Below are 26,463 nucleotides of genomic sequence, written 5' to 3'. Positions count from 1 at the left end.
CAGTTCAATTCAAAGTGACCTTCAACAGATCGTGATTTGCGGTGGTTGCATTTGTGAGAAGAGGCCCCGCTTTGTATTGTCTCTTGCTGAATAACAGAGAACGTGTTTTCCACAAACATACCTTTCTTTGAAGGGCTCATTAAATATGTTACCTGTAATCTAAAGCTTTTAATAGGTCAAACAATACACCAGAAGTTGTTTTTTTTTGCCAAAAAAAAATAAAAAATAGAAGCCAATTGCTGTATATGAGCAATTAGCTTGCTAAAATTGTATGCTCGGAACAAAACAGGACTGATAACAGTGAACAAATACACGACTTGCTGAAGCAGAATAAAAGTTGACTGTAGGAAACTAAAAAACCATGTTGTATCAGGCGATGTTGATGGTATTAAATTCAATTAATGTACAGCATCTAATTAAAACTAATATTGTTTTCTGTGATTAAACCTTATAACAAATTTTAAATTGTCACAATCATACACCAGACAATATGTTGCTATTTTTTTATATTTCCAAATGAGAGTATCTGTATCTTAATTTTTTTTAATAATAGTACTTTATAAAGTCTTCATGGATTGTTTTCAACAACTTTTTGTATCTATTTTAATCTGACCATACAACATACAAAACAAGGGGTCCCGTTTCTAACAGTCTTTTTTGCTTTATTCTTAAACATAATCTTCAAATAATTTGCAATTCTATGCTAACATTTATTCATACTGACACAACAGAGTTGTGTGAGCTGTTTTAAAAAAAAGCCTAACTGTATGTGAAGCATCTGTCAAATAAATGTGTCAAAACAGCACAAAGATCTAACAAAACATTTATTGGGAAAAAAAGCAACACAAACAAACAAGCCTCTTATCTTCATGAGCAAACAATAAAAAATGCTTAACTGATACCATCAAAGAGAGGATGTATGAGTTAATCCCTTCATGAACAATCAATTAGCATGTTTTTACGTTAAGTAACCACTTGATTCTGCTTTACTTTCGATGAAATAGATGAAGTTTGATTGCAAAACCAATGAATAATTGAGACCCCAGAACAGTCTTGCCTTGACTTGCCTTTATCTCCACAAATAAAACCGACGCAAATGCTTTAGAAAACGTGTCTGATGCTTTGAGGAGGTTGGTTTCCTGCTCTACTATAATGACTTGCATAAAAACAAACCCTGACTTCAACTCTATAAGGTGTGGAATTGTACTTTGTAACTCGAAAGGTAGTGACACAAATTAATGCAGGAGCAGAACTCTGATAATTAAATTAGATTTCTTGTCATATAGGAGAACTCTCTCTGGTGATTTGACCATGAAACTATAAATCAGACTCTCTCTGTGACCGTACGGAGGTCAGCTCTGCTTAAAAACCTGTTGGTCACATGTACAGCATTCATAGCAGGATTGCCCCTACATATACTGCAATTAGAGGGTTAAGTTAAATGTGTTAACATTCATTCCTGTGTTGACAAAGAGCCTTGGTAAGGCTGAATAACTTTAATTTTTCTCTTTAACTGTTTGGTTTCTCAACCATAAAAATATATTTTGCTGTATTGCTGCACACCGAAGCCAACAAGATGATGTAAAGCAAGGCAAAGCAAGGCAAGTTTATTTATATAGCACATCTCAGCAACAAGGAAATTCAAAGTGCTTCATACAAAACACACAACAAAAGGACATTTAAATATAATTCATTAAAGAGCCAAGAGAATAGAAAATAAAAACAGGCTACAATAGAAGCTAAAATAGAATAAGACAGGTATAAAATAGAGGAATACTTCAGTGGTGGCAATTTTAGACTTAATAAGCAAAGTTTTTCACCTTTTGGACACAGTCTACAAGTCGGCGCCTAGGCCTCTGAAGCCATAACAGAAGCCTTCCATTGTAGACAAAATCAGTTAGCCATAACAACTTGAGAAGTGTGTGGACGTCACTTCCTGTCTAACCTCTGTTCAACTAGCTTCTGTGACTCAATGCAATTTTCGGTCTTTCTGAAAAATGAAGCTGTTACACCTGCCGCTAGGACGTCCTCTTCAGTTCCCTAACTGATGCCTGTCCTGGAGCAGCGTCTCTCTCTCTCTCCCTTCCCCTCCTCCTGTGAGTGTGAGTGATTGTCTGCAGGTGTGCCAAAGTCAGGGCGGAACCCAGCTGCACTGCATCTCCGTAATCAAGACCTCTTCTCAAGACTCTGCCCAGCCGTCGGCACACTGCCAGATCGTAGTCTCTGCTACAGTGTTCGCTACGTTGCAGCCGATGATCTCGTAGTTTTGCCTGTCGTCTGTCTCCTCGCAGTCCTGCCAGCCCTGACTCTGGCCTCTGTTCCCTCCACTGCTTGGAGTCCTGCAACCTCTCCCCCAGAACTACTCCACTTCAGTCTCCTGCTCACTTGGCTTTTCTCCAGGAAGATCCCCTTGGACCCCTCAACGCTTCCCTAGCTCTGTTTGGCTCCAGACTCTGGCTCTCCCCTCTCCCTGCATCCCCATCTGCTGAGTTATTTCCAATAAATACTTTAAATCTGCTACCTGGCCTTCTGTCTGTGTCTGCTCCTGGGTTCATTAGTCCCTTAACAGAAGTGTATTCCTGAGGTTTACTTTCTTTAACAGCGGTTGCTGTTAGAAATTGAAACCGTTCGTGATTTTAACAAAATTGAACATTTACTTTGTGAGCACAGAAATAACAACAGCTCCCATGAGCTATCAGCGTAACTTTGTTTCGTCCATATCAGTAAATCTCACCAACGCTCTCTTCTGAATTCATTCTTTCAACTTTACATTTGTAATCTCTGCTGTCTAAAGCGTTCGCTCCTCTCTGTCCTACTGTTATAACAGACATATCTGAGCTAACTGCGACCCCTTGGCTCACTCATTTCTCGTCTGTCGTGCTGTGATGTTTAGCCCACAAACGTCTGGAGCTTATGGGAAATGGTGTTCATTAAAGGCAGCTAAAAACATTAAGATTGAATAAATAATGATATTAGATCATTTGTCAAAAAACTACTGTCCTTATCTAAACACATGAGGAGAGCCAGGCTGGGTTTTTAGTTATTAAGAGTTGTTACAAATGTCAATGGGGTTTTGAATGAGGTTTTCTTACTGCGAAATTGTTTCTGCCCCCTAGTGTTAAAAATCACTGGAAGCAGCTTTAACCTAACGTTTAGATCATAAGGCCAGTGAGTAGAGTTACATACCCGACACCAACTTTACACTTGCGCACCATATGCATCTCGGGCAGGTTAGATAGCTATCTTATATTATGAAAAAAACAGGTGTAAATGCAACAAAGTAGCATTAGTGGTGAATTGCTATTTGATTGCTCAAATTGCTGGCTAGCTAAACTTATTTTCTTCTTCTGGTATATATATTTTTTGCAGTTTGCAATAAGGAAAGGGAAAACCCAGAAATCCGACAGATGTAATCAGATTTCTTATCTGACTAATGCAGATGCATAAATGGGGCTAGGTGAAATAATAATAAATGAGGGCATAAGTCAAGTCTAGAGTCTATCTGGATCTGAAATCAGTAGTGGAATGTAACTAAGTACATTTACTGAAGTACAAATTCGAGGTACTAGTATCTAGTATTTCCATTTTATGCAACTTCATACTTCTACTCCACTACATCTCAGAGGCAAATATTGAACTTTTTACTCCACTACATTTGTCTGACAGCTTCAGTTACTAGTTACTTTTCAGATTACAGTTTTTCATGCCCTTCCTTTCCAGTGAAAACCATGTATTTCCAAATGTGATGATTTTGAATGTGAATGGTTGTGATGAACTGAAGGATGAAGTTTTCCTTTATGGGTTGAGAAAACTCTCCTACTTGTTAAGCTAAATAAACTCTTTAACCCCCCCTCGGATCAGCAGGAAAATGCATCGTCACAGAGCTGAAAACAGGCTGTTTCTCTGAGCTCATGAAAAGTTGACTTTGTAGAGATACGTGGTTCTCACAGGACAGTGACACTACAAACATATGATCTTATAGACCATGATGCATTGCTGTAGATTAAACTACCCAACAGTATATAAAGTAGTTAAAATGAGCTCAACCTTAAACAGCAGTAAAATGCAACAGACACATTATTGCAGCAGTAATATTAATCCAGAAACATCAGATATAATAAGAAAACACTGACAGGAGCATTTTACTGCTCAATGAGGACTTTTGATACTTTAGGTACATTTTGCTGATAATACTTACATACTTTTACTTAATTAAGGTTTTGAATGCAGGACTTTTACTTGTAGTGAGGATTACTTTTACTTAAGTAAAGGATCTGAATACTTCTTCCACCGCTGTCTGAAATACATCCACTGCTTTTTGATTTTCTAGTAACAGTAAATTACTAACTGGGACTTGTTGTCATTCCCCAAATGTGCTGCTGCTGAGAAGAATAATAAAAAATGATGAGAAGTTACTGAATACTGCATTCATTAAATATTGCCATCATGTTAAAAGCCCAGTCTACATAAGGTGTTCAGCACCTTTTCAATCGACCACATAGTCTGCTTTCAAACACTAATCCTTATTTGAATCCACATGCCCATGTGGTCCGTGATGTTAGGGTGGAATGTGTGCTGCACACCACTCGTGGATTGTGCCTTTAACAACTGAATCAGCCAAATGGTAAAATGCTACATGACAAAGAAATTTGCCCTGATTCATTTACTCCCTGAGTAATTCTGCTGCAAGTGCATCAGAGAATTAAAACTGTGATTCACTTTGCCTGCAGTTGTTATTATTCATTTATCACAGTACAGAATGTGATATTTTCTGTGAAAAATAATTCCGTATCTCTAACCTAATGTATTTCTACTCAAAGCTACACTTACACTACACTCACATTTACTTTAATCTACAGAAGTGGAACAGAGGAACATTTCCCCCCTTGTTTCATCTGATAAACCATCATATATTATGAATAATATTTATTTATTTAATAACCAAGAGCTTCTGTTCGTGAAAATATGAGGTTGTAAATGATCTTCTTCTTGGGTACTAATGTAGAGGATAACCAATCAATGAGCAACAACAATTGTCTAGATCTCTTTTTGTACTGTGTATTCAAACTTTGCATTCAAATGATACAATATACAAACACAGTTAAATCAAAAGATTGCCAACATTAAAAATGTTGTATGCCATGTTGAATTTGAAAACTGTTTTATTTATGAGGTCAGATTTTTAAAGAACAGATAATTTGTAAAGTTAACAGGAGTCAGTAATGCGTCTGATAGAGCTGAATCTCATTCCATCGTATCCCATGTCCCTGAAGCTCCTGTACTCTCCGGGCCTCAGGTACATCATCCTGCCTCTGTATTGGGGCTGCTCGTACATCAGCCAGTGGCCGTCCATCACGTTGCAGGACTGGCAGTCGGACATGTGGTAACGGTCCTGGATGTTGTCGCAGTCGTCCATCAGCTCGTGCATCTGACCTCCAAAGTTCTCCATCTCGTAGATCCTTATTTTATAGGACCCTTTGTGCTGTTAAGACAAAATGTAAATACATAGTGATTAGTCATTTTGATGGAAACTTAGCTCCTGTTAGCAGTCATGTGAGACATGTAGGACTTTGTATTTCCTGATATTGTCAATAGTGTCATACCATGGGGATCATACGACAGGACCTGATGCAGTCACCGAAACCCATCATACGCTGGTAGTCAGAGTACTCGCCCCTCCTCATGAAGTACTGGTTTCCCATGTAGTTGGGACGGTCGTAGACCATGAAGCAGCCGCTCTCCACCTTGCAGGAGTGGCACCTGCTCAGGTGGGAGGCCATGTCAGCACAGTCGCTGCTGGTCTCATAGGAGCGACCCTGGAAGTTCCTGTCCTCGTAGAAGATGATCTAGAATCCAAAAGAGCAGGCGAAGTTCAGTATGATGCATTATGATGGAGGGTTACAAATGTCACCCCTGCTGCAAACAGCTATCATTATGAAATCATTATCTTAGTGTGCCAACCCAAGTAGCGTTTCTTTGCACACATATGAAGACAACAAAGCAATGACAAGAACTGAACGTGTGCAAACATCATAAGAGTTACATAAGAGCAACAATTATAGTAAAGTATCTGTAATAAGCTTACCTTGCCGTGCATGGTGGCTGATACATTGAGTGATGCCATAGCAATCCTATCCTGGATTTAAGCCTTTTTTATACCTAACGCGAGATCCAAACAATCGATGGCACTATTGTGTGGAAGCCATGAGTCAGCATGAGCATGCAATGTTAGTCCCTCTGTTTGTGACTGCTGATGGGAAAGAGTTATTATCTATCCTCTCACAGGCTCTATCATTCTAGATCAAATGGCTTCTGTATATATCATTTACGTTTTTGATTACTTTGAATATTATCAAGATGATTTAACTCTTTCTGGTTTTGAAGTTACATACTGAAAAAAAGATAGAAAGCACATGTACATGCACATGAATCATCTTAGTGCGAAACTTCAGTTCATTTTTTTCTGTTATCACAAATTTTGTTGCTGGGCTGACACTGCAAACTGTTTCAAACTGTCCCTCAAGTCACCATGAACGTAAATGATCTCAAGTGCTCATACAAAACTGCTTGCGCCATTTCAAAGGTGAGCATGAATTCTATGAAGGCTGCAACAAATACCGGTTTGATTTATGGCAACCTTCACTATTTGTTTTATCACATATTATTTGCTTATTGTATATTTAAACTTATTTGCAGTGGTGGAACAAGTACTCAGATAATTTACTTAAGTAAAAGTAGCAATACAACAGTGTACAAATACTCTGCTACAAGTCCCACATTCAAGATTTTACTCAAGTAAAAGTACAAAAGTATGAGCATCAAAATATCCGGGATGTTGATGGAGCAGGTCTCTGTAATGATGTGGGCACAACAGTATCTGATTTATCGTTGCTTAGCCTGCTTGAGTCCCATTTCGTCCAGAGCGGACATTAACCAGGAGCAGCCTTAAGGCCAAGCTGGGCCAGCATGGCTCCTCTCCCGGCTGTCTTTCCTCTCCTCCTGGGGCGATCACAGCAGCCGTTGTGGTGCCTGCCTGGTCCGGTTGATTCGGCTCAAGGTCCACTGCTCTTTAATCAAAACCCTGGCTTCCTTTTCCGATGACGATGATGATGTATTACTGTCCTAGGTAATACGTGTTTCAGCAGATGAAAAAACAAGAATGAAGCTACCTGAGGCTACAGGTTGCGGCATCTGCACGCACAGCCATTGCCATGGTCAAAATCTCCTGATCCAGTCAATTTGAAAAATTTTGGCTTAGCTCTTAAAACAAATCCAATTAGACATCATTCAATGATGTTTCAGCATTAAAGCTGCCCCCTGCCCCCCCAAATAAAAAAAAATGTAGCAAAGTTTGAAGGAGCTACTGTATCTACATGCGCAGCTATTGCCATAGCATATGACAGACTAAAAGAAGTATAAAGTACAACTACCTCAAAATTGTACTTAAAGGTCCAGTGTGCAGGATTTAGTGGCATTTAGCAGTGAAATTGCAGTTTGCCTCACCCTCCCCTTCCAAGAACGTAGGAGAAACTGTAGTGGCCGCGAAACTTGCGGAAAACGCGAACAGCCCATTCTAGAGCCAGTGTTTGGTTTGTCCATTTTGGGCTACTGTAGAAACATGGCGGTGCGACATGGCGACCTCCGTGGAAGGGGACCTGTCACATGTGTGGTACAAATCGGACAGTAATAAGTACGCGTATGTGCAGAACAGATCGGGCAGCCGGTGTCGGCACGGATCAAGCATGGACTTACTGACTTCTTTGACTTACAGGACCTATTTTGCGCATTTGCAGAATGGATTGGGCAGCTGGTACGGATCGGGCACTGATAGGCCCCGCTCCCTCTGTAGATATAAACAGCTTATTCTAAGGTAATGAAAACGCAACGATTTTTTATTTTCTAATGAAAACATACTTGTAAATACTATATTCCATTGCTGCCAACAGCTCCTCCTAAATGTTACACACTGGACCTTTAAGTGCAGTACTTGACTAAATGTACTTATTTACTTTCCACCAATGCGTATTTGCACGCACGGGCGCACACACACACAGACACAGTCATGTTTCCATCACTTCAGAGGACATTACTTTGACTAACATTAATTTCCTGCAGACTTACCCTGACCCTAACCCTAACCTTAAAACCAAGTCTTCACCCTAAAATGTAATGATTTATGTTATGGGGTCTTGCGTTTTGTTCCCAAAAGGAAGGCGAGTCCCCACAATGTGTAAACATATTTATGTCTCCACAACACGAGTAATAGGTTACACGCTCACACACACAGACTCTCTCTCTCTCTCTCACACACACACACACACACACACACACACACAAACACACACACACACACACAATACCATCATCAGCTGTTTGCATATTTACAATAGTTGACCTTACTTTGCACAATGCATGCTTGAAGGTGGTTACTATTTGCAATGCAATTCAATATACATTTTATACATTACATTGTGGAGTAATTTGAGTACAGTATGGGGTATAATAATTTTCAGTGAAGATTTAGACAGCAATACAAAAAAGCACACTCAGTAAATAGTGAGCTATATATCTAAATTGTATTGTTTTTACTTTATTTTAGACTTGTTTATCCATCTTAACTGGATATTGCTTATACTCTTTACAATTAAATTTTATTTATATAGTGCCAATCCATAACAGAAGTTATCTCATTGCTCTTTTCCTATAGAGCAGGTCTAGACCAAAATATTATTTACAGAGACCCAACAAATCCCACCATGAGCAAGCATTTGGCGACAGTGGCAAGGAAAAACTTCCTTTAAGAGGCAGAAACCTTGAGCAGAACCAGACTCAATGGTGGGTGGTAGTGTTAATATTAATAATTAATAATAATAATAGGAATGACAGCTATAGGAAAAATAATGTCAGTATTAGTAACAGAGCCTGTAACAATACAGGTTACAGCATGTCCTGTTGTTTGTATTGTATTTATTGTATTTTATGGTGCTTTCTTGGCCAGGTCTGTCTTGAAAAGAGATTTTAATCACAATGAGAATTTTACCCAGTTAAATAAATGAAAAAAAGAAGAAGTGAATATTGAACTGTATTGAACACAGCCTCATTTAAGCTGGTCCAGGGCTGACAACTACTGCTTTAGATGAAGAATTTAAATACAGTATTGCAGTTGTATATACATTCATAACTTGTTACACAAGATTAATAATGTCATTTTTTGATGTCCCTATAATTTAATTCTGATTTGCTTAATTGTGATTTATGTAAACAAATAAATGATTTTTTTACATTATCTGTTGCAGAATGTATAAAGTTTTTTTTAAATCAAATATTTATTTCTTTACTGTTCAATGTTCATGTGATAATGTGTGTTGTGTCTGCGATGTCATCATTTATTTTTCATTCTTTTCTTGAAAGAAAATGATTTTCTGTAATGTCAGCATGCTTGCTTTGGACACCTCTTTATATTTTGGTACTCATTAGTAATTCTCATTGTTTATTCAGTGTTTTACATAAAATCATTATTTTGGTAAACATGAAAGAACAGAAAAAAAGCCGCAAGCTCAAGTTTTTGTTTTATCTTTCATTTTTTATTTCAAAATGAAATTGTCTAGCACATATCAGTGATGCGCCTCATGCTCATCCACCTCATGCCACTCATGCCCATGTCCCTGAAGCTCCTGTACTCTCCGGGCCTCATGTACATCATCCTGCCTCTGTAGTGGGGCTGCTCGTACATCAGCCAGTGGCCGTCCATCACGTTGCAGGACTGGCAGTCGGACATGCGGTAGCGGTCCATGATGTTGTCGCAGTCATCCATCAGCTCGTGCATCTGACCACCGAAGTTCTCCCTCTCGTAGATCCTCATCCTGAACTGGCCTCTGTGCTGTTTTTTTTTAGAGAGAATAAAAACAAATTAATGTCTTAATATCAAGTTTTGCGGGGGTGGTCACCTGTAGTAGAACCACAGTATGACAGATTCCTTTTTGTACTTACCATGGGGATCATGCGGCAAGACCTGATGCCACCGCTCCATCCCATCATGCTCATGTAGTCAGAGTACTCGCCCCTCCTCATGAACCACTGGTTTCCCATGTAGTTGGGACGGTCGTAGACCATGAAGCAGCCGCTCTCCACCCTGCAGGAGTGGCACCTGCTCAGGTAGGAGGACATGTCGGCGCAGTCGCTCATGCACTCATAGGAGCGACCCTGGAAGTTCCTGTCCTCGTAGAAGATGATCTGAAAAACAAAGGCCAAATTAGTTTAGACTAAAAGCATGGGCATGATTTGATCTAGCAAGTCTACCATATATTCTGTATAAATAATACCATTTATTAGTTTGTGATTGAAATAATTCTGAAACTTACCTTGCCCATGCTCATGTCAGTGGTGGTCATATTTAGGAGAGCTGATGCTGCTGCTGCTGCTGCTGCTGCTGCTGCTACTGCTGCTACTGCTGCACTGCTGTCCTGTCTGGTTTAACCCTTGCTTTTATACCTGACCAAACCCTACAGAGTCAGTGGGCCCCCATTGTTTAAACCCCTGACCCAGCAATATGGTATGGAGCGTACAGGCCTGTGCTACTGTGTATGTGTAATCACATGACTGGGCCCTCGAAGACCTTAGAAATTTTACCCTGCTGACCAGGTAACACAAAGCCTATTTTTTTTTCAATAAAAAGGTTGTTATGCCTGTTTCAATGTATAAGCTATCTTATACCAGAGGCAGTTCAATTAAATTACATTACAAAAAAACATTAACAGTCTGTATTTGTAGGAATAGTAATAATCGTTGCTGTGCTTCATGATGCACTATAATTAACAACTGATGTTTAAAACTGAAAACAATATTCAGCAAATGTAACCTCTGTGAAATGTCTCCTGTCTAAATGGTCAGGCTTGTGGTAACAGCAGATTTATTCCACATCTGCATATATGACAAAGGATAGTAGAGTAGAATGGTCATCTCTTGTGGAAAAACAGCAAATGCTCTGTTGCTTTTTGGACAGTATGGTTACGTTTTGGAAAATCTATACTCCGTACAATACATTGACATTGATTGAATAGTGGGTTTATTATTTTTTTTAAGATAATTTTTTGGGCTTTTTGCTTTTATTGGACAGGATGAGCAGCAGAGAGACAAGAAAGGGGGGAGAAATGAAACAGAACAGAAACTGTCCGTCTTTTGAATTTATGAGGAGAAAATATGAACTAAATTATATTTATACAGATTTCTCACACCGGACTGTTAACTTTTTTAGTATTTTTAATTTTATAATAACAATTATGTAACTTAGTTACACAGAAGGCAAGTAAACCATAGAAAATACATCATCTGCATGTTTTAAATATTACCACACTCTATAAAGCGACATACTGTATACTGTACTGCATTTATGACAAAGGACAACAGAGTAGAATGACAAATCCTCCGTTGCTTGGAGGATAATAACCCTAACCATAATACTTTGCTATTACTGCTCAATGCAGGGACAAATTCAGAACAGTAGACGTTGTCCCATTTAGCAAGATTTAACCTGAACCTTTTCAACAACCGGTATGTTACACAAACATTTTATCAAGCTTATTAAAAAAAATACGGTAGGTGATAAAGATTGACCTCAAATAATTAAATTATAGTAGTATGAATATGCTTAGATGCGTGATTTGGTATTTAAAAGTCATCAACAATGTTTATTTTAGTTTTAACATCTTTGCATGATTACGATATTATTGGAGATACTGGCTAACCCATGAGGGGTTGTTTAGAAATTTTATATTTTGCATTTTCTTTGTAAAACTGTTGTAAAAAAAAGTTACACCCCCACTGCATAGAGTTAAAGGTCCAGTGTGTAACATTTAGGAGGAGCTAGTGGCAGAAATGGAATATATTTATTTATAAGTATGTTTTCATTAGTGTATAATCACCTGAAAATAAGAATTGTTGTGTTTTCATTACCTTAGAATGAGCCGTTTTTATCTACAAAGGGGGCGGGTCCAAACCAAACATTGGCTCTAGATAGGGCAGTTCGCGTTTTTCACAAGTTTTGCGGCCACCGAGTACATCAGGAGAGACAGGAGAGAGACCTCAAAACGTCACAGGCTACAAAAGTAGGAGCGCCCCCATCATGTGTGAGGCCACGTTACCAGATGCGCTAAACACATTTTATGCTCATTTTGATCTCCCCAACAAAGAGTCAGCTGTAAAGTCTACTCCGCCTCCAGAAGACCGGCCATTGTCAGTATCCACAGCGAATGTGAGAAGAATCCTGCTGAGAGTGAATATGAGTAAAGCTGCTAGGCCTGATAACATCCCTGGCCATGTACTAAGAACATGTGCCAGTCAGCTAGTTGATGTCATTACTGACATTTTTAACATATCACTGTCACAGGAGAGTGTTCCCACCTGCTTCAAGTCAGCCACCATCGTCCCTGTACCTAAAAAGTCTGCATTGTCTAGTCTAAATGACTACCGTCCTGTGGCACTCACACCCATTCTGATGAAGTGCTTTGAGAAACTGGTTCCTCAGCACATGAAAGACAAAATCCCAGCCAGCGTGGACCAGAACAGAGCCACAGAGGATGCCATCTCCACTGCCCTCCACTCAGTCTTCACACACCTTGAGAACAACAACACCTACATCAGAATGCTGTTTGTTGATTTCAGCTCAGCATTCAACACAATCTCCCCCATGAAACTGGCACTCTGGGCTTGAGTACCACACTTTGTAATTGGATATTGGACTCCTGCGGTCACACCTCCTCCACTCTAGTGCTCAACACTGGAGCCCCCCAGGGCTGTGTGCTCAGCCCCCTCCTATTCACGCTGTACACCCATGACTGCAACCCCAGACATGGAGACAACTCTGTTGTGAAGTTTGCGGACGACACCACCATCATCGGTCGTATTACAAACAACGATGAGACTTCATGTCGGGAGGAAATCAACGATCTTGCAGAGTAGTGCACAGAGAACAACCTACTGCCCAAGGACCTGATCATTGATTTTAGGAAAAAGGAGGCAAAGACACACACACCTGTCTACATCAGTGGAGCTGAGGTGGAGCAGGTTTTAGGTTCTTGGGAATCAGCATCACAGAACCTGACAGTTTGGACTGTTGGCTGAACAAATCAAAGCATTGTGAAGGCGTCACATTGGGCTCTGGATAATTGTGACGGCATTTCTCACCATTTTCTGAATTTTTACAAACCAAACAATCAATCGATTAATCAAGAAAAATAATCAGTAGATTTATCCATAATGAAAATAATCATTAGTTGCAGTCCGATACAAAACTGTTAAAAATTAGCTCCACCTCAACCAGCTACAACAGTAAAATCCTGCTTTTACATTAATGCATGATGAATAATACTCATTGTGGTATTAGTACTTTTACTCAAATAAAGGATCTGAATACTTCCTCCACCACTGGGAATATGTGATATTAAATATATTTTTTACTTTGCTTTGACAATTAAATTGCCTAATTTTGATTTCATTTGTCAATTTTTGATTATCTGTAGCCCGTAATGTTACCCAGAATATTAATCCTTCTTTCAAAACCAATTGTACAAATTTCTTATCAGATTTAAAACATTTTAGGATGAACATTTGCTTGCTAAAAATATCTAATATATTGATATTGATATATTTCATGACCCATTATATATTTTATGGTATAACACTGTATAATTCTGCATAATCGTTCATTGAGACAGTTGGGAAATAAACTTGACAAAAGTCAAAGTAGTGCAGCAATTGCTTTATTTAGGGGCATTTGATACATTCAGTGAACATTTAATTACAAGAGTCCATGATGCGCCTCATGCTCATCCACCTCATGCCGCTCATGCCCATGTCCCTGAAGCTCCTGTACTCTCCGGGCCTCAGGTACATCATCCTGCCTCTGTAGTGGGGCTGCTCGTACATCAGCCAGTGGCCGTCCATCACGTTGCAGGACTGGCAGTCGGACATGCGGTAGCGGTCCATGATGTTGTCGCAGTCGTCCATCAGCTCATACATCTGACCTCCGAAGTTCTCCCTCTCGTAGATCCTCATCCTGAACTGGCCTCTGTGCTGTAAGTTGAAAAACAGTTTGAGAGTTTACATCGTTGTGGACTCATAAAAATGGCAGAATTGTACAATATTAGAGGTCAGTACACCATGTACACAACTAATCACAATTATATTATGCTTACCATGGGGATCATACGGCAAGACCTGATGCACTCTCTCATTCCCATCATGCTCATGTAGTCAGCGTACTCGCCCCTCCTCATGAACCACTGGTTTCCCATGTAGTTGGGACGGTCGTAGACCATGAAGCAGCCGCTCTCCACCCTGCAGGAGTGGCACCTGCTCAGGTAGGAGGTCATGTCAGAGCAGTCGCTCATGCACTCATAGGAGCGACCCTGGAAGTTCCTGTCCTCGTAGAAGATGATCTGAAAAAACGTGAATTGTAATGGTAAGAGAAAAAAAGTAGCAAGGTGAAAATGTTAATCTCATTTTGTAAACAGTAATTTCTGCTTATTACAAAAAGATTTTAGTACCTTGCCCATCATGTTCATGCTGGTGTTGCTCATGTTGGTTGCAGATGTGCTGTTGCTGTTGCTGTTGCTCCTGAACTGCCTTCCTACCTGGTTTAACCCTTTCCTTTTATACCTGACCAAATGTACCGAATCAGTGGCCCCCCTCAGTGAACCCCTTATTCAGCAACTTACTATTGAAGCCTATAGAATGCAGAGGTTATGTCCATTTTTTATTTAGAAAGGCCTTTTCTCTCATAATAGAAAGCATTCCTGTGCTTGTAACGTGAATAGGCTGGTCCATGTGACTGTTAAAAACTGGTTGACCTGTATGGTGAATATTTGTTTATTTGATTTTAGCTTTGGTGTAATAATTTTGTTACACACACACACACACACACATACGCAATAGAATTAGTTAGAATATGCTTTATGTGTATTGTGTGAAACACTGGATTTGGCTCTGTTCATTATAGAAGTGTTAAATTCATTGATTGTAGTGACAGAAGTGCTTGTAGTAACTTACTCTTGGTAGTGGCATGTCAGCAAAAATTACACAACTACATGAAGAGAAAATTAATTTAGGTTCCACAGGGAATACAGTATATTTTCGTTCTTTTATGAAAAATTCAGAGGCAGAATAAATATTTAATCACCTTTATTTTACCTTACTGTACATTTTGAGTCTAATCAACAAGATATATAATTGCATTGTGTTAACAGTTTGATAAATGCCTAAATTATACAACAGAGATGCATATAGTACAAAGTTAAGAATTTTATTTCACTTCGAGTCATAGGATACACAGTATTAAACCATTTACAAATTTACAATCCAAATATGCAAAGAAATACATACTGTTTAACATAAACATTAATAATCAATAGCAATTTGCAAATATGATTCATACACTTGTTGATACATTTTGTTTTTTGAGTCACTTTATTTGGATAAAGCACATTGAGTCAGAGAATCTAACAACCTGAGAAATTGGTCACTGTGACATGAATTAAGCTAACAAGATAAAGGAATAGTTTGACATTTTGGAAAATCTACTTATTCGCTCTCTGGAGTCAGAAAGTGAATCTGTATTTCCCAAAATGTCAAACTTTAAGATAATGAGCTTGTTTGTTTTGTAATATGTTTTTTTTTTTTGTGTGTTTCTTGTGTGACTGTTGTGAGTTTATGTTTTGTTGATATTTTAAGTGCATAGTTTGTGGGTTGGTATATCTGAGAAATAAAAATAAAATCTTATACAAGCTTACTGTCAGCTATATGCACTGTGGGCCAGGAAGACAAACGCCAGGCTATGGTACGGCGGTGCGAAGAGCCAACCACCCTGCAACTTGAGAAAGCAGCTTGACAATGCATACTGTATACAGGATTTAAAAGTGTCCTGCAAATACACAAAAAAACACCAAAGTAACTAATACGGGAAACATGAATGCAGAAAAGAGTGGTGGGTTTTGTTTTAAATGTGAGTGAAATAAATGAAGCGGCAAAACAAGTTTGGAATTTCTTGTCACCTCATCCAACATCAACCCAATACCCCTTTAAGGCAGTGCTCAGAGAAGGGGCGATGCTTTCATCAAGAAATGAAAATGTAATAGTGTAAAGACTTCCCTGAATGTGGTGCTAGAATTTCAAAATTTAAAGGGTGGATGTCCTCTGGAGCATGAACGTGCGCAGAAAATGTTATAGCAACCAGTCAATTAATTTATATAACTTAAATGCAAATTTGGAAAAGGTTCATCCCCAGGGTTGCATAATTGTACTCAGTAAATTTGTCAGCCAATTAGATTTTAATATTTTGTGTGGGCTGATGGTGGTGCCAGAGAAAAGGTCAGGGTCAACAAAAGCATTTCAGACTCTGGACAATATAAATAAAGTGTTGGTGAGGTGCAATTTTGATGTGACAATGGCACTGCAGTAAAGGTCAAGGGGTCATCAAAATCATCAGACTCATGAATATTCCTATTAAATCTCTTGGCAATCTGGCCAGTAGTTGGGACCAAAGCAGTGCTATTCTCCCCAAAACAGTAAGATCTTTAAAAGCATTACTCTGTGTATTCTATTTTTTTTGTCTAAACTTTGTTTTGTACTTTCTGTTCAAGTCTCTGGTTAGGTTTACAATAATATACATTCTGTTGCATTAAAGTGTGTTGGATCACATTTTCTTCCTTAAAAGGTCCCAACTAACTGAAAATGTTGGCTGAAGAATTGTTTTGCAAATCTGTTATGGTTAACTTTACCCCTACTGCCATTAAAACAGAAATGATCCCATTAAAAGACATGTCTTTCATCGGCATGATTTATTTTATTTTTTACTACTCATTTTAAGCTATGCTTTTTATAAATAATGTAAAAGTCAAAAGTAGGGGTGACTTCAAACCACAAAAAAGGTTTGTACCCAAAAAGTGCCAAAATATTTGCAGTTTGCAGAGCTTTAGAAACCAGCAAATGTGCAACCTCTTTCATTCGGTGCTACTGTATCACAGCAACAGTCTTTCCTGTTTGTTCACATATTATTCACATATTTCAAGGCAGAATAAGTAGGATTTTCCTAAAACAAATGTATTGACTCACAAAATAATCCCTCTCAATCGTCACTTAAGACCCACGAGAAGTGTGTGGTGGTGTTTGTATCTGCAGAGACCCTGCCCTCTGCTTGTATTTTATTATTTGCTGTGTTCAGGACCTGATACAGGAATGGCTGCCCAATTATTTACTAAATTAATATTAAATGACACAACAGGTAGAAACATTTTGTCAAAAAAGTTTTATTATTTTGGCATGTTTAGACATATTCGACACAAGTGTTTTTACATGTCCATGATGCGCCTCATGCTCATGAACCTTGTGCCGCTCATGCCCATGTCCCTGAAGCTCCTGTACTCTCCGGGCCTCATGTACATCATCCTGCCTCTGTAGTGGGGCTGCTCGTACATCAGCCAGTGGCCGTCCATCACGTTGCAGGACTGGCAGTCGGACATGCGGTAGCGGTCCATGATGTTGTCGCAGTCGTCCATCAGCTCGTGCATCTGACCACCGAAGTTCTCCCTCTCGTAGATCCTCATCCTGAACTGGCCTCTGTGCTGTTTTTTTGGAAAGAATAAAAACAAATGAATATCTTAATATCAAGTTTTGTGGGGGTGGTCACCTGTTTGACAGATTGCTTTTTATACTTACCATGGGGATCATACGGCAAGACCTGATGCAGTCTCTCATTCCCATCATGCTCATGTAGTCAGCATACTCGCCCCTCCTCATGAAGTACTGGTTTCCCATGTAGTTGGGACGGTCGTAGACCATGAAGCAGCCGCTCTCCACCCTGCAGGAGTGGCACCTGCTCAGGTAGGAGGACATGTCAGAGCAGTCGCTCATGCACTCATAGGAGCGACCCTGGAAGTTCCTGTCCTCGTAGAAGATGATCTGAAAAAGGACAAAATAAAAGGAATAGGAATTTAAGCTAAAAAATAATATTGATATGCTCCATAATCAATGAAAAACAGATGGTGAGGTGAGTGTGCTTACCTTGCCCATGGTCATGGTTGTTGTGTTAGTTCTTTAGAGAACTGTGTTGCTGCTACACTGATGCTGGTCCTGTTTTAACCGTTACTTTTATACCTGACCAAAAGCAAAGAATATGCGGCTCCCATTGTGTAAACCCCTGACACAGCAACATGGTATAGAGGCCTATGGAGGGCTGAGGGGCATTTGTCACAAGACTTTAGAATGGATTTTTCCATAGGGAAGTCAATACAATGAGCATTTTTTGAAGTTACAATACAAAGTAACCAACAATAGTCTCTTTTACACATTACAAAACACCTGGTAAGTGGACAGCTTATTGACATGAGTATGCTTTTGTGTGACAGCAATAGCCTAACATGCCAGTATTTAATGCACATCTATACGAACAAAACTTGTTCATCCAGCAGCTTGTAGAGCCACGCAGCTACGACATTTAAGTCTTTATTAATGTACATTTGTCAACAATTAACTTCTTCTATAAGGACATACTTTATATTATAACTGTGTTTTACTATTTTGTCATTCATTATCTGTTTATACACCATCCTCCGCTTGTAGGTGCCCACAGAAGGAGTTAATACAGGAGGATAAATACATTAATAAACAGCACATATCTGCTTACAAATACATTATAGTGTGTTATAAACAATTTATTAAATGTTTAATTACTACTTATAAATGCTAAATAGTTACCCTCATCGTGAAGGTAGATTGAACTTTATAATTCTAAGCTCTCTCTATATCTCTTCTGTCATACTGTATCTATTTCCAAGCCATCTATCCAAGTTACTAAGATATTTTAGGGAAGTGGCACAATCTCAGTCTGAAAGTATATAATGCATGTAAATGGATTTTACAAAAGAGGCTTTGACCAGGAGACTGGCTCCAGCCTGTCCCGCTGGCAGTCAGTACAAAGTTATGCACTGTAGCCAAATATTGATCAAAACCACAATAACTTCATTTTAAATTCTAGTGGAGATCCCAAAGATTTCAGATACCAAATACGTCAGGCCGAACTTTAAGGAAATGTGTATAAAATGATTCGCAAGACAAAAGATATTTTGCATCGAGTAGAGGGTTTTAATAATTCAGTGTGAAAACAACATAGATTCATGATGAAAAAGCTGATAAAGACTTTCATCTATATGTAATACTGTTACAGAGTGTGGAATAAGATCATTTTTCACCTTCAAGCTAATTAAAGGAGAAGGACACTGGATCAGTGATTAACCATTTGGACATGTTGGGTAAAACTTAAGAAAGTTGTGTTCTTGTAAGTATCTGAAGAAACGTGCTTGAGGTACAGTATATCAAATTTAGTCTGTAACTGTAAAGGGTTGAAAAAAGGGTCTTCAAGTAGCCTGCATGCATTGATGCTGACTGATGAACAAAAAGATGAAGCACTAAGGGCTTTACAGTGCACTTAGGGAGCCTCAGTATGCATTTGATGGCTACAAACGTCAAATCAAGCTAAATGAGCACACATCTGGGATTATTTATCGGGTGTGTAGTGTTTCTTTCTAACATAATCCTTGTTTGAACGCTAACTATAACAAACATATTTGAAAAAGCCACACAAAGATGAGATATTAGCTTTATTGTAAGTATTTTTCAAACAATGTGTTTTGCCTTTACAAGAGAAAACATTTTGAGAATCATCAAAAAATCCCCAAATCAAATAAAGAGCAGGAAAGTCGCTAACGTGACTGCAAATTCTGGCATAGTTAGCATCCGGGACTAGCTTCATTGCCAATTGCCACTTCTGATTAAGACTTTTGTAACATAACCTACAATATAACCCCACTAGATAATGTGGTTAGTTAATTATGCTACACCTAGCGTGCCATTGTAAGTTGGTTATTACATTGGTTAGTAAGCTAGTTAGCCAAGTATGTTCACCAATTAAGCAGCTAACAACGCTGTGTAATTCATTTGTTGCACTTTACTCTTGTGATTTTCACTTTGGAAAAGCAAAAAATGACACGAACCTCCAAAATCCTTTGTGACCACCAGTGTTGGGCACTAATGCTTTACATAACATGTTGCAGTAATGTGATAACTTTTGTCAGTGTATTGTAAGGGATTACAATTAGTAATTACATTATGGTTACTAATAAAGTTCTGTTACCTCCACATTTTGGGCGGCTGATTGGATTTCGATGGGAGTGTTGATATCAAGTTCGTCTCTTTGCGTTCAGAGACACTGGTCATCTTGGCTACGACTGGAGATGACTAGTTCTACCAAACAAGGAGAAATACCAAGTACAGTAACTCCAACGTTGCCTTAAATGTTATGTCTTCTTAGCTAGCCACTTGTAAGACACTTGGGAATCACCTAGATTGTGTTTAGAGTCGGGGGGGTATGTGAACCCTGGAGTTGGCACGTTTGTGAGTAAAATTGCATTGTCTTTGAAAAGTAGACCCAATGGTTGGCAAGCAAAAGTACAGTTAGCTTACAGTGGCTTGTTTTTCCACAAAGAATTTAATTGCATTGCCTCAGTCACTTCCACCCTTTCACTGTAACCCTCAATCTACTTATTATATATTATAGTTGAAAATGTCAAAAGATCTTAGGCTAATTCCTATTTGTTCTCATGGTGTACGTAAAGAATTTTGCTGGTAAGCAGTAAGCAGTTGGCATGAATGAAAACTTAACAACATCCATTGTTTGATGATTATTACCCTGCACGTCAAGGAGAAAAGTAAACCAATGACAACACATTTTATAGACTGATCTGACATTAGAAGAATGACTTCAACAGCTTAAAGCTGGCTTATTCACAGGGTTTTGTGGTTTAAACTATTTATTTTTCTGTATGTTTATTATATTTTAATAATTTGTGCATAAGAAATGACACAGTGCTCTTTAGGCAGAGCAGTATGCACATTTATATTGTGTATTCATCTTGTGCTGCTGTAGCCTTTCCGTTTAAGTGACAGCATTCACCGAGTCGTGTTGGAAGTATTCGGTCTGACCTAGTCAGATTGCTGGTGTAACTATTACAGAAAAGTGGCTCAGTGGTTTAATCCTCTTTTGTAAGTCCTCACAAATGTTGGTTTACTAGAATGTGGACCCCAGGAGGATGACAGAAGCTAACGGCTTTACGCACACACAATTCATGTAAATTAGTTCCTTTATTCTGCTATTTGATTAGATTTATTGTACATAAGCACATGTTACCAGAAATTATGTAGATTTTTATACAGTATATTATGATGTATGTCTTTCTTTTGGCTTTGCACATATGTTACCAGAAGATGTCTTGGTGTATTTTTGAAGTTTGACATGAAGGGTTGTCTTGAAGTGGGATGGGCCAAATGTTTGGCGCGACACAGAGAGAAAAAATGAAGTAACTACAGTATGACTGTGGTGGACATTATGGCAATGGATATTTAAATCCACTGCCATAATGTCCACCACGGTCATACTGTCGTTACCTTTCAAACTTTCTACTTAATGTTTACATGTTTGTAATTAGTGAACATTTCCTATTAGGCTATACTAATTTAATTAAATACCATGACACCAGATTTTAGAAAGTTATATCATTTATTGAAGTCAAACTGTCCAATTAGCACATGTCCATGATGCGCCTCATGCTCATCCACCTCATGCCGCTCATGCCCATGTCCCTGAAGCTCCTGTACTCTCCGGGCCTCATGTACATCATCCTGCCTCTGTAGTGGGGCTGCTCATACATCAGCCAGTGGCCGTCCATCACGTTGCAGGACTGGCAGTCGGACATGCGGTAGCGGTCCATGATGTTGTCGCAGTCGTCCATCAGCTCGTACATCTGACCACCGAAGTTCTCCCTCTCGTAGATCCTCATCCTGAACTGGCCTCTGTGCTGTAAGTTTTCAAGAAACAAGAGAATGATGTTATTTGGTTTTCCAGAGTTAAAAACGTATTATTACTCAAAGATCACTTTTTTAGGTGTGTTTTATACTTACCATGGGGATCATACGGCAAGACCTGATGCCACCGCTCCATCCCATCATGCTCATGTAGTCAGAGTACTCGCCCCTCCTCATGAACCACTGGTTTCCCATGTAGTTGGGACGGTCGTAGACCATGAAGCAGCCGCTCTCCACCCTGCAGGAGTGGCACCTGCTCAGGTAGGAGGACATGTCGGCGCAGTCGCTCATGCACTCATAGGAGCGACCCTGGAAGTTCCTGTCCTCGTAGAAGATGATCTGAAAAAAGCATTAAAGGGTTTTAATGACCAAAGTCATACTTACACTGTCCCCTCAAACATTTGTAGGCAAATTAATGTTGATTTAATAATTTTTTCCTACCTTGCCCATGTTGATTGCAGTGGTTTCCCAGATCTCTCAGAGAACTGTGTTTGAACTGATACCCTGTGTGTCTGAACAAGTTACATTTATACCTGGCCAGAGACAAAGACTGCGCGCCCCTCTATTGTTCAAAGTCCTGACTCAACAACCTACTATAGAAGCCTATAGAGTTTTGAGTTGCTTACCCATATACCAACAGGGTCACAACCTCTAAACAGAATTTTCCTTTTACAAGAACAGAGCATATTTTTTTTCAAAAAATGGTTTAGCAGTTTATTTAGTTATATATGAGACTGTCATATGAGCAGTCTAAAATTGTTGCTGGAAGCTGCACAGTACAACTCTTGATTCTATTAATAGGCTATAGTCAAAAGCCACAATTACTTAAAATATAGCTTGATCTCACTTTTTGATTCTCCTAAAACAATAGAAGCCAACAAGCTTAGATTTTACTAAAGCTAAATATTCAGTGGACAAAAGGCTTTTCAAACCAAACCACAATAGCCATAATGTGTGGGCAAGCGTGTCATTTTATTGTCATCTGAAATGGGTATGTAGTCACCCCTGCAGGCTGGTAATATTAACTCATCTTTGGCAAAAATCATTGGCATCATCATTTCAATGATATTTACACACGCAGCTAATGAGCATAATTGATATTGTGTTGATGGGGTCATTTTCTTCTTGTAGCTAGTTGTTTCTACAATCAATGTTCATCTTTGAGCAATTTCTTTCTCATAACTGTTTGGCTTCTTTTCTCACTTTGATTTAGTTATGCTGTTCATGTCAGTGAGTGGAACTACAAAAATGGCAGATACATCACTTCCTGTGTGAAGAGAACTGATTTAAAGAGACTTTACAGGCTTTATGATCTTGAAGGGTAGCGAGCTTTAAATCAACCCACCTCCACCGCAGGATCCACCTGTAGACTCGGCCTGATTCTAGTTCCCCTGAAGTGTTGGAAATGTGTTATTGTCCCTCCTTAAACTCTCACTGTGCAACTTTTTGCAGCTGAAATGCACTGCAAACCACAAAGCATCAACCGTCATTTATTCTCATTTAAAAGACAAAACAAACAAGTACTGTCTGAATTACAGTTCTACATAGTGAAACTTAGCAGCTTTGAATTAAGTTGCTGGTTGTGTCTGAAAAATGTAATCATATCCTATTTTTCACTCTGTGTCATGTACTATAGCAGTGATGCATCTAACCAGTTACAGCCCATTCTGAAACAAAACAGTGTGTTGTTTTTTAAATTCAAGTCAAATTGACTTGTGGTGCATTTCAGCTGTCTGCCTGATGGATTAGTGTCAGAACAGTTCTCCAGCAATCTAGAATTGCAAAAATTGCAAATGCGCAGTTTACCAAGTATTTCTTCTCAAATTGATAACAGGACACTTGAAATAAATGACCACATATGGGGATGTGCCTCATGATCATTTCCACCCACTGATGTCCATCTAATCCCCATTGACACCTCGTCCTGTACTCTCCAGGCCTCAAAACAACCAGTGAAACAAAAAGTCAAAAAAGAGTTTGTAACTTTAATTAGTGGAATTTATTGAACATTTTGATGCAGGAATCAGTGACACGCCTCATGCTCATGTCCACCGAAGTTCTCCCTATCGTAGATCCTCATCCTGTAGGATCCTCTGTGCTGTGGAGAAAACATGTGAAAAAACAAAGAAAAAGTCAGACAACCATTCAAAGATATCTGAAGAAAATACCATCTAGAGAATGAATGTCCTACTATGGGGCTCATGCGGCAAGACCTGCCCAGAGTGGGGCCAAAGTTTTTAACAAGAAATTACAACGTAATTGTGCTCAGTAAATTTGTCAGTCAATTAGATTTTAATATTTTGTGTGGGCTGATGGTGGTGCCAGAGAAAAGGTCTGCAAAGGTCAGGGTCAACAAAAGCGTTTCAGACTCTGGACAATATAAATAAAGTGTTGGTGAGGTGCAATTCTGATGTGACAATGGCACTACAGTAAAGGTCAAGGGGTCATCAAAATCATCAGACTCATGAATATTCCTATTAAATCTCTTGGCAATCTGGCCAGTAGTTGGGACCAAAGCAGTGCTATTCTCCCCAAAACAGTAAGATCGTTTTTTTAGTCTGGACACCTCTTTCTTTTGTACTTTCTGTTCATTCTTTAGGGTTAAGTCTACAATAATACACTTCTGTTGTTCAATAAAGTGTGCTGGATCAAATTTTCTTCCTTAGAAAGTCCCAATTAACTGAAAATGTTTGCTGTGCAGCCCTAAATAAACCTAGCGCTCGTGTTAAAGAATTGTTTAGCAAATCTACTGTCAAACCCTACTGTCATTAAAACAGAAATGATCCCATTAAAAGACATGTCTTTCATCTTTGATCATTTATTTAATTATTTTTTTTTACTGCTAACTAATTTTAAGAGTAAAATAATGAGACTTTATATAATCAATGTGAAAACATGACTTCAAACTGCAAAAAATGTTGTGCCAAAAAAAGTGCCAAAAGGATGGTTACTACGATTGTACTTTGTAGTTTGCTGACCTTTAGTAACCAGAAAATGTGCTGTCATTTTGTGTCATGCACAAAGTACTTTTCTGTATTGTTTCACATATTTAAAGGATTTTTTTCTGATGTTAAAAGATATAGAAGCATGGCAATGGCCCTAGTAACATGATAGAGGAATGGCTGCTCAATTATTTTTCTAAATGAACATTAAATGACACGAAAAGTAGAAACATTTTCTCAAAAAAGTTTTATTATTTTGGCATGTTTAGACATATTCGACACAAGTGTTTTTACATGTCCATGATGCGCCTCATGCTCATCCACCTCATGCCGCTCATGCCCATGTCCCTGAAGCTCCTGTACTCTCCGGGCCTCATGTACATCATCCTGCCTCTGTAGTGGGGCTGCTCGTACATCAGCCAGTGGCCGTCCATCACGTTGCAGGACTGGCAGTCGGACATGCGGTAGCGGTCCATGATGTTGTCGCAGTCGTCCATCAGCTCATACATCTGACCACCGAAGTTCTCCCTCTCGTAGATCCTCATCCTGAACTGGCCTCTGTGCTGTTTTTTTTAGAGAGAATAAAAACAAATTAATGTCTTAATATCAAGTTTTGTGGGGGTGGTCACCTGTAGTAGAACCACAGTATGACAGATTGCTTTTTATACTTACCATGGGGATCATACGGCAAGACCTGATGCAGTCTCTCATTCCCATCATGCTCATGTAGTCAGCATACTCGCCCCTCCTCATGAAGTACTGGTTTCCCATGTAGTTGGGACGGTCGTAGACCATGCAGCAGCCGCTCTCCACCTTGCAGGAGTGGCACCTGCTCAGGTAGGAGGTCAGCTCAGGGCAGTCGCTGCTGGTCTCATAGTGGCGACCCTGGAAGTTCCTGTCCTCGTAGAAGATGATCTGAAAGCACAACAAAGCTTCGTTAGTACCATTTTCATTGAAGAAAGAGAAGCATTTTAATGAGTGTCCAATGACAGATTCATTAAGAGTTTTATAAATTGGCAATTTAAGTGGACATTTGCTTTGGATGGATCATTCCCAGTACCTACCTTGCCCATGGTCATGATTGTTTGGTTGTTCCTCAGGACTGAGCTGTGGCTGCTGTGTATTCCTGTCAGTGGTGACCGTTACTTTTATACTTGCTCAATGTGAAAAAAGTATGTAGGGCTTCTATTGTGCAAATCCCTGACCCAGCAACATGCCATAGAAGCCTACTGAGCAGTCAGGACGCTAAAGGGTTATTATCTAGCACTATACCACTATGGTGGAAATGCATGTACTGTACACACTACGCAGTATTGTTGTCTAACATAAAGACAATAAAGGGAAGCTTCCAACTGTAATATGACAGCCATCTCTATCTTCCACAGTGCATTGAATATTTCACTTACTAAATGATAAAAAGTACTTTCTTAAATAGAATTCAGTATCCATTTATGTAAAAAAATCAGATAAAAAAAGTTGAATGTTACATAATTATCTGGCTAATGATGATGCAACAATCTGAATAGGTACACACAAATGATGAATTTCCAGAAAGGCTGGACTGAGAATTGACATATTGATTTATATATGGTTTGTATAATATGATATATAT

The 26,463-nt window shown here is 39.0% G+C and overlaps 6 protein-coding genes across 8 annotated transcripts; all 6 read right to left on the bottom strand.

Moving 5' to 3' along the window:
* Nucleotides 1-5,206: 5,206 nt before the first annotated feature.
* Nucleotides 5,207-6,213, bottom strand: LOC122885655 (gamma-crystallin M3-like). The gene is made up of 3 exons (XM_044217043.1): nt 6,086-6,213; nt 5,604-5,846; nt 5,207-5,482 (listed from the first exon to the last, which is right to left on the bottom strand). The coding sequence occupies exons 1-3, from the start codon at nt 6,122-6,124 to the stop codon at nt 5,207-5,209; spliced, it is 558 nt and encodes a 185-aa protein (XP_044072978.1). The 5' UTR covers nt 6,125-6,213.
* A 3,349-nt stretch (nt 6,214-9,562) lies between these two features.
* Nucleotides 9,563-10,461, bottom strand: LOC122885658 (gamma-crystallin M3-like). Its single transcript, XM_044217048.1, has 3 exons — nt 10,362-10,461; nt 9,991-10,233; nt 9,563-9,880 (listed from the first exon to the last, which is right to left on the bottom strand). Exons 1-3 carry the CDS (start codon nt 10,389-10,391, stop codon nt 9,605-9,607), a joined length of 549 nt encoding a protein of 182 aa, XP_044072983.1. The 5' UTR covers nt 10,392-10,461; the 3' UTR covers nt 9,563-9,604.
* Nucleotides 9,563-14,635, bottom strand: LOC122885656 (gamma-crystallin M3-like). Of its 2 annotated transcripts, XM_044217045.1 has the most exons (4): nt 14,544-14,635; nt 14,193-14,435; nt 13,817-14,070; nt 9,563-9,626 (listed from the first exon to the last, which is right to left on the bottom strand). In XM_044217045.1, exons 1-4 carry the CDS (start codon nt 14,574-14,576, stop codon nt 9,605-9,607), a joined length of 552 nt encoding a protein of 183 aa, XP_044072980.1. In that variant the 5' UTR covers nt 14,577-14,635; the 3' UTR covers nt 9,563-9,604. The 2 variants fall into 2 exon arrangements, with proteins under 2 accessions (XP_044072980.1, XP_044072979.1); XM_044217044.1 differs by lacking the exon at nt 9,563-9,626 and having other exon boundaries at nt 13,742-14,070.
* Nucleotides 13,742-22,416, bottom strand: LOC122885662 (gamma-crystallin M3-like). 2 transcript variants are annotated; one of them, XM_044217054.1, is made up of 4 exons: nt 22,351-22,416; nt 22,006-22,248; nt 21,649-21,902; nt 13,742-13,816 (listed from the first exon to the last, which is right to left on the bottom strand). In XM_044217054.1, exons 1-4 carry the CDS (start codon nt 22,357-22,359, stop codon nt 13,792-13,794), a joined length of 531 nt encoding a protein of 176 aa, XP_044072989.1. In that variant the 5' UTR covers nt 22,360-22,416; the 3' UTR covers nt 13,742-13,791. The 2 variants fall into 2 exon arrangements, with proteins under 2 accessions (XP_044072989.1, XP_044072990.1); XM_044217055.1 differs by lacking the exon at nt 13,742-13,816 and having other exon boundaries at nt 21,586-21,902.
* LOC122885661 (gamma-crystallin M3-like) lies at nt 17,285-18,152 on the bottom strand. The gene is made up of 3 exons (XM_044217053.1): nt 18,055-18,152; nt 17,710-17,952; nt 17,285-17,615 (listed from the first exon to the last, which is right to left on the bottom strand). The coding sequence occupies exons 1-3, from the start codon at nt 18,067-18,069 to the stop codon at nt 17,343-17,345; spliced, it is 531 nt and encodes a 176-aa protein (XP_044072988.1). The 5' UTR covers nt 18,070-18,152; the 3' UTR covers nt 17,285-17,342.
* A 2,665-nt stretch (nt 22,417-25,081) lies between the features above and the next one.
* Nucleotides 25,082-26,011, bottom strand: LOC122885660 (gamma-crystallin M3-like). The gene is made up of 3 exons (XM_044217052.1): nt 25,916-26,011; nt 25,524-25,766; nt 25,082-25,414 (listed from the first exon to the last, which is right to left on the bottom strand). Exons 1-3 carry the CDS (start codon nt 25,928-25,930, stop codon nt 25,142-25,144), a joined length of 531 nt encoding a protein of 176 aa, XP_044072987.1. The 5' UTR covers nt 25,931-26,011; the 3' UTR covers nt 25,082-25,141.
* Nucleotides 26,012-26,463: the final 452 nt, after the last annotated feature.

This window comes from Siniperca chuatsi, linkage group LG12, assembly GCF_020085105.1.
Source record: "Siniperca chuatsi isolate FFG_IHB_CAS linkage group LG12, ASM2008510v1, whole genome shotgun sequence".
NCBI lineage: Eukaryota > Metazoa > Chordata > Actinopteri > Centrarchiformes > Sinipercidae > Siniperca > Siniperca chuatsi.
This window is presented reverse-complemented; position numbering and strand designations above follow the sequence as displayed.